The 7811-nt window shown below is 40.0% G+C and overlaps 1 protein-coding gene across 2 annotated transcripts in view; it reads left to right on the top strand.

Annotated features, from left to right (window-relative positions):
* Window positions 1–3640: 3640 nt before the first annotated feature.
* The window catches only part of LOC125125790 (adhesion G protein-coupled receptor E3-like), a 43235-nt gene continuing 39064 nt past the window's right edge, over window positions 3641–7811 (top strand). For both annotated transcript variants that reach the window (XM_047777300.1, XM_047777301.1), the window contains exons 1-3: window positions 3641–3806; window positions 5463–5513; window positions 7128–7280. In XM_047777300.1, coding sequence (XP_047633256.1) covers window positions 3776–3806; window positions 5463–5513; window positions 7128–7280 — 235 coding nt within the window. In that variant the 5' untranslated portion in view covers window positions 3641–3775. The remainder of the gene's footprint in view (window positions 3807–5462; window positions 5514–7127; window positions 7281–7811) is intronic.

The raw sequence follows: 7811 nt of genomic DNA, 5'->3' as shown, positions 1-7811 counted from the left end.
AGAAGAGACTTCTCTCTTCCTCCCTTCCTGCCCCCCTGGCCTCTACAAAAGTCAAATTCAGTTTTTAAAAAATTTTTTTATTAAAGTACAGTTGATTTACAATAGCAAAATGAATCCGTCATTCATACATACATATGCAACATATATATATATATATTCTTTTTCTCATATTATCTTCTATCATGTTCTATCCTAAGAGATTGGACAGAGTTCCCTGTGCTATGCAGTAGGCCCTTATTGCTTATCCATTCTAAACGTAATAGTTTGCCTCTACTACCCCCAAACTCCCCGTCCATCACACTCCCTCACCCTACCCCTCGGCAACCACAAGTCTCCATGTCTCTGCATCTGTTTACAAGTTTATTTTGATCAGAAATAACAGACTGGGAAGTTCCCATTGTGACTCAGTGGGTTAAGAACCCGACGTTGTCTCTGTGAGGATGCGGGTTCAATCCCTGGCCTCACTCAGTGAGTTAAGGATCCAGCGTTGTCATGAGCTGTGGTGTAGGTTGCAGACACGGCTCAGATCTCACGTTGCTGTGGCTGTGGTGTAGGCCGGCAGCTGTCGCTCTGATTTGACCCCTAGCCTGGGAACCTCCATGTGCCACAGGTGTGGCCCTAAAAAAATTACGTTAAAATCTTTTTTAAAAAAGAAACACAAATTAACACAACATTTAAATCAACAATACTTTGATTAAACAAAAATAAAATAAAATAAGCAAGAAAACATTTCTTGTGGATTGAATTGCATTCCCTCCAAAAGATATGTTGTAGTCCTAATCCCGAGGACCTCAGAATATGACCTTTTTTGGAAATAAATATGCTGCAGGTGTGGCTAGATAAAATAGGGTCATCCTGGAGTAGAGTGGGCCCCTAATTCATTATGTAAGAGGGACATTTGGACATAGACACACATGGAGGGAAGACGATGGAAAGACACAAGAGAGAAGCTGATCATCTGATGACATATGGAAGTGATGCATCTTCCAGCCAAGGAGCCCCAAAGATTGTTGGCAGTCACCATAAGCTAGAGGATTCAAGGAAGGACCCTCCCCTTCAGGTTCCAGAGGGGGCGTGGCCCTGCTGACAGCTGATCTCAGGCTTTTAGCCTCCAGACCCTTGAGATAATAAAGTAATATTGTGTTAAGACACCCAGTTAGTGGTAGTCTGTTATAGCAGCCATTGGAACTTATTTCTTTAAAAAAATTTTGTGGGGGCTGTGCCTGTGGCATGTGGAAGTTCCTGGGACAGGGATCAAATCCGTGCCACAGCAGTGACCTGAGCCACAGTAGTGACAACCCAGATCCTTAACTCACTAGGCCACCAAGGAACTCCCCTTTTTTTGTTTCCTTTGCAGTCACCACCCCTCTTTATTTCTATGCTCCTCACTCACTTTATCTTTTCTTTTTTCATTTTTTTTACAGAATTATTTTTATTTTTTCATTATAGCTGGTTTACAGTGTTGTTTTTTTCATTTTTAAAAGTTTTATTGAACTACGTTCATTTACAATGTTGTGATAATTTCTGCTGTACATCACTTCGTTTTATGGGTTTTTTTTTTTTCTTTTTTGTCTTTTTGCCTTTTCTAGGGCCGTTTCCCACAGCATATGGAGGTTCCCAGGCTAGGGGTCGAATGTGGAGCTGTAGCCCCCAGCCTACACCAGAGCCACAGCAACGTGGCATCCGAGCCACGTCTGTGACCTACACCACAGCTCACGGCAATGCCGGATCCTTAACCCACTGATCGAGGCCAGGGATCGAACCGGCAACCTCATGGTTCCTGGTCAGATTCGTTAACCACTGCACCACAATGGGAACTCCCACTTCGTTTTATCTTAATTCAAACATTTAGTACCTGGTGTCTTACACATCACTTAAACATGGGAATATCTGTTTCTAGAACTCATTGTAGAGCAGAGACTGATGTATGCATTTCCAGCTCTCCATTGGGATCTATCATATCAGCTAGTTACTGAGGCAAAATAAAATGGGACTCACCCTTCTATGAGAGTTGATTTGAGAATCAAGTGAGCAAATAGATTCTTGCAAAATACAATGCATTTTGTGGACCTGGTTTTGCAAAGTGGGGAACAAACCCTTAGAGAGCTGGATTCAGTCTCCAGCTGATCTCCTACTTCCAGTGTGATTTTTGGATCAGTCATTGGTCCACTATAAACCTCAGTTTCCTCACTCTAAAGGAAAATGGTTGGACTATGTTTGTATTGCCTTTGAGATGCACGTCTAAGATCCATTTATTAAGAGGCTTCCTCAATTCTCCATGCCTGATTCTCAACTCGTTCTTTCTAAGCCAACAAATACTCATTAAACAGGACAAGGAAAAAATGTGTTTACCACAATGTTCTCATGGGCTTTTCTCTAAACGATGATCATGTGATGATTTAAATACTTCTGTTTTTAGGTATTTTCCAATATTTCAACAATGCTTTTATTTTTGAAAAAGATTTAAAAATAGCAATAATCAAAACCAGTTTCCTCCTAACATAATGCAGTGTTGGTAAAAAGAAATTCTATTTTACTTAGTACATCAATTTTTTTTTAAGTTCCCTGTATCACATGGTACATACCATCCATACAAAGCACATTTTTGCATTAACAAAGATGGCACTCTATCTCTAGATTTATCTTTTATCCTAATAACTTAATTATTTCACTTAAATTCTGCTCTTTTAAGAAAGGTCATTTCAAGAGTTCTCTCATGGCCTAGCAATTAAGGATCTGGTGTTGTCATCATTGGTGGCTCTGGTCACTGCTGTGGTGTGGATTCAGTCCCTGGTTTTGGAATTTCTGCATGCTATGGGTGTGGCCAAAAAAACCGCTCATAAATTAATATAAATTTAAAAATAATTTCATAACCTCAGTTTCACACATCATATTCTTCCCAGGCCCACTGTTTTTCCTTCTAATTTTCTTGGCGAGTCTCAGGCATTTAATCTTCTTAAATGAACTTAAAATAATTCTGTCCTATCCTGGCACCAGAAAACAAAACAAAACAAAAGCAACCAAACAAAGACAACAGAAAAAAATAAAATAAAATAAAATGAAAACTTAGTACTGTGTTTTTAAATGTAATTGTGTTCACTTTTTATATCAGTTTTGGTACAAGAGATGTGTTTATATCAAATCATTCAATTCCAGCATACCATCTTTCCTTTGGTTTAAATCATATTTTATATCTTTAATTGATTTTTATCACTTTCTTCTGGTATATACGTATTTTATTATGGAAAGACAATTATAATCTAGAACAGTGGTTCTCAACCAGGAGAAATGGTTGAAAAATGCATTTCAGAGTAAGTTTCAGCCTTCAGTAGATTTTCCCTGCTTCCCTACTAAAAAGAAGAACATGGGAGTTCCCTTTGTGGCTCAGCAGTTAACGAATCTGACTAGGATCCGCGAGGCTTTGGGTTCAATCCCTGGTCTCGCTCAGTGGGTCAGGGATGTGGCATTGCTGTGAGCTGTGGTGTAGGTCGCAGAGGAACCTCAGATCCCACGTTGCTGTGGCTGTGGCTGTGGCTGGCAACTGTAGCTCTGATTGGACCCCTTGCCTGGGAACTTCCATATGCCGTGGGTACGGCCCCAAAAGGGAAAAAAAAAAAAAGAAGAGCAAAAATATAATTGCTAGTCTCTTCAGTTGCCCATTATAGTAGTAGAAGATTGTACCACGCAGGCTGTTACAAAATCCCCAGTACTTCTTGAGAAACACCAGAGAAAGCTAGAAGACGAGGCAAGTTCCTATATTTTAACCTTTGTGGTCATGGCTAGAAGTCGCTTCTTGCCTTGGGGAGGTAAGTCTTTAAAACATATATTTTAGGTTGAAATAAAGAGCGAGGCCACATCATCTCACCTATTTTATTTTGTCTTCAACATTGTGACCTTGTGGGGGGTGGGGGGCATCTTTGCTCTTTTGCTCTTTTTTTTTTTTTTTTTTTTTTGCTTTTTAGGGCTGAACCCATGGTATATGGAGGTTCCCAGGTTAGGGGTCCAATCGGAGCTGCAGCTGCTGGCCACAGGCCCAGCAACACAGGACTGCATCTGCTACCTGAACCACAGCTCAGGGCAACACCCGATACTTAACCCACTGAGTGGGGCCAGGGATCAAACCTGCGACCTCATGGGTACGAGTGGGGTTTGTAACCCACTGAGCCACAACGGGAACTCCCCTGGTTTGCTCCTTTAAACCATGGCTGAGGTACAGCTCCTATGGAAATACCTGGAGGAATCAAAAGGCAGCAAATTCAGAATGCTTTCATCAGGAAACAGGGTTCTTCAAAGCTTGCACACCCTTATGTTCAGTTATACCAGGATAGTGTTTCAGCGAGCCGCCGGGTATCACTCTGCAAAACATGAATCTCTTTCTTCTAAGAATGGATTCTTTTATGTCAGGGGCAGACTTTTGGCGTGGAAGGCTGTCCCAGGCTCATTTTCTCGCTGAAACTGACATGGATTCTCCCTCTTCTGGATCCATTTACTTAGCAAGCCAGGATTTCCACAGTGTGGGTCCTCCAGGTTTTCGAGCTGACCTTGGCGTCCAAAGAGCTAAGTGCCGCAATTCTCATTCGGTCTGAACAGGCCATGGTTGGAACTGAAAATGGATAGAACTGCTTCGTCTGTTCCAGAGAAGGTGCAGTTTCATATCCTGCTCCTAATTTTGGAAGGCCCAACCTATATCGTATAAAACACACTAAAATTGTTCTTCATTTCATTTTGTTGATTTGGGTTTTTTTGTTTTTTTGGTTTTTTTTTTTTTTTTTGATTATTTAATGTTTTGGCTCTAAAATCCAAGAGGATTTCTATGACATTATGGACTTTTAAAATTTGTATTACAGTCTAGTCGACGTACCGTATTGTGTTAGTTTATCAGCTCTCCATTCTTTTTCAGATTCTTTTCCCATAGAGGAGATTACAGGGTATTGAGTAGATTTCCCTGTGCTGGACAGGAGGTCCTTGTTATATCATTTTATTTAATTTACTGGCCCAGGATTAATTACCCAAGACCTAGGACTTTCACGAAACACTTGCCAAGGCAGAAAACCTAACCTATGTAATAGACTGCTAATGAGACTAAATTAAATTCAACAGCTGACTAAGTCACCGCTGTTGTTACCTTTTACAGACATTCAAGTGACCCTCTGTTCGTGGCTACTGTTCGGTTTTCTAATATTCCCCCTATGTTTTAATCTATTTTTCCCCCTGGGGTCTCAAATATGCTTGTGGAACTGTGAACACTTTAAGCTCTAAGTGGTAAAACAGTTGCTACAGGGCCAACATCCTATTAGGTGTGCCCAATGTGTTTGGAGGAACTAAGCATCCAAGAGCTGTGGGCAGGGGGAGGTGGTGGGGGGGACCAGGGGAGGCGGGGGGAGAGGGTGGGAACAACGCTTCAAAAGATTCAGATCTTTAGGGAAAAAAAAATGAAATCCCTCTTTTGTTTTCTCCTCTAGGGATTTCCTGCTTGATTTTCTTCATGAACATTCATAATTCATCATTCCAAGGTATGTGCGTGAAGGGAGGAGACAAGAGTGTAGCCTTGTTTCTACAGGTATTTAACTTATAAAGCAATTTTGAAATAAGCAGAACAAATCTTGCAGTCCCCCAGATTCAGACCTAGAAAGAGAAGGAGGGACATGGTGGGCATTTGTTCCGACTCGTGTACCTAGCCAGGTCATTCTACCCTCATGATTTCTCCCACCACATTATACTTATGACATTTAAAAAGAAATAGAATTACTGCTTGATTCTTACTGTTTAACTTACATAGGCTATTTACACAAAGACTCCACAAAAATCAGGAGAACAGTGATAGAGAAACAATGAAGAGAAAACCACTCTTTTTGTTATGGCATGCATATACATAATCTTTTACCTATTTGCATATACATACACCTAGATCTATAAATATTTCCATATTTCCATGCCTATATGTATATATGCATATATGTGTATATAAGCATAGATATAAAGGCATAGAAAAATATATACATATATCTACAGATACTTATCTATTTACACATATAAATATATAAAATATGTATTTATTTGTATATATTTAAATAGATATAAATATGTATTTACATGTATATACATATACTGATTATTTATATACATATATAAAAGTAAATATAGGAGTTCCCGTTGTAGCTCACCAGAAACAAGCCTGACTAGTATCTGTGAAGATGTGGGTTTGATCCCTGGCCTGGGTCAGTGGGTTAAGGATCCAGCATTGCTGATAGCTGTGGTGTAGGTTGCAGACGAAGCTGGGATCTGGCATTGCTGTGGCTGTGGCTACGACTTGACCCCTAGCCTGGGAACTGCCATATACTGCACCTGTGGCCCTAAAAAAGGAAACAAAGAAAACAAAAAAAGTAAATATCTATTTATATAAATACAAATGGATAAATAGGTATATATAAGTATATATTACATGTATATAGGTATAGACCTATATAAATATATATTTTATATATAAATAGGTAAATTTGTGTATATATGAACCTATAAAAGTCATAATAAAAAGTGATCATTTTTTATTATTTCCATATAATTTTTTCCTAAGATTTGTGAGTTCTTTTTGCAAATAGCCTGTGTATGTTACTTTTTTTTTCTTTTTTTTTAGATCAGCCCCTGCAGTGTATGGAAGTTTCCGGGCTAGGAGTCCAATCAGAGCTGCAGCCCCTGGCCTTCACCACAGCCACAGCCACCCCAGATCTGAGCTGCAGGCTAGGGAGGATTCAGGCTTGATCCTTGGCTACTGAGCAAGGCCGGGGATCGAACTCGCATCCTCAGGGATACTGCCTGAGTTCCTAATCCGCTGAGCCACAGGAACTCCCAGTAGCCTGTGACTGTTAAAGAGTATGTAAGAGTATGTACATAAAATATGTATATGCATTGACATCTACACACAGGTAATTGTGTATGTATTCCTTTACCTAATATTGTCACAGTTTAGAAAGTGTTTTTACAATATTTGTTAACTGATAGCACAGAGAATATTAAACCAGTGCCTGGCCCCCAGGGAATACTCCGTATGTATTTGATGACTGAATGCCTGTGTGACAGGATGGTGACGGGGAGTGAATTCAGCAGTCTGACCTTTGCTTCATCCTTAGTCTCAGATGTGAACAAATGCCTGGATACCAGGACCTGCCCATCAACATCGACTTGCACTAACACTGTGGGAAGCTACTACTGCACCTGTAAATCCGGGCACACATCCAGCACTGGGGAAAAACATTTTAATTCTTCCGGAGTGACTTGCCTAGGTGAGTGTTATTTAGGTAAGAACATTCTAGAAAAAAGGAAGTGTATGGGCTTTGACCCAAATTTTGATAATAACTGATCAAATCATGGGAGATCTACATGCTCTGCGTGACCAATATTTTTTGTTCAGGAGCATAAAGCGTTCTGAAATTCTTTAGCTTGAGGATCTTTTTAGTTAAGATCACATAGTATTTTGATCTCAGGAGCTCTCTGCAAATACTAGATAGGAGCAGCCTGGATCTATTCTCTTTTGTTCTTCGTAGGAAGAGATGGTAGCCAGGGATATATAAAAGGGATATATAAAATGCCTCAATTTGGATTTTTTTTTTTTTTTTGGTAACGACTGCAGCATGTGGCAGTTCGCAGGCCAGGGATTGAGCCTGTGCCACAGCAGTAACCAGAACAACAGCAGGGACAACACCAGATCCTTAAGCTGCTGAGCCACCACGGAACTTATGGAATGTTCTTAATGTTAATATTAATAAGGGAAGATCAGCCATGTTTATCAAAATGAGTTTTTGCTCATTTCGCAA

The sequence above is a fragment of the Phacochoerus africanus genome, chromosome 4, assembly GCF_016906955.1.
Source record: "Phacochoerus africanus isolate WHEZ1 chromosome 4, ROS_Pafr_v1, whole genome shotgun sequence".
Taxonomy (NCBI): domain Eukaryota; kingdom Metazoa; phylum Chordata; class Mammalia; order Artiodactyla; family Suidae; genus Phacochoerus; species Phacochoerus africanus.
This window is presented reverse-complemented; position numbering and strand designations above follow the sequence as displayed.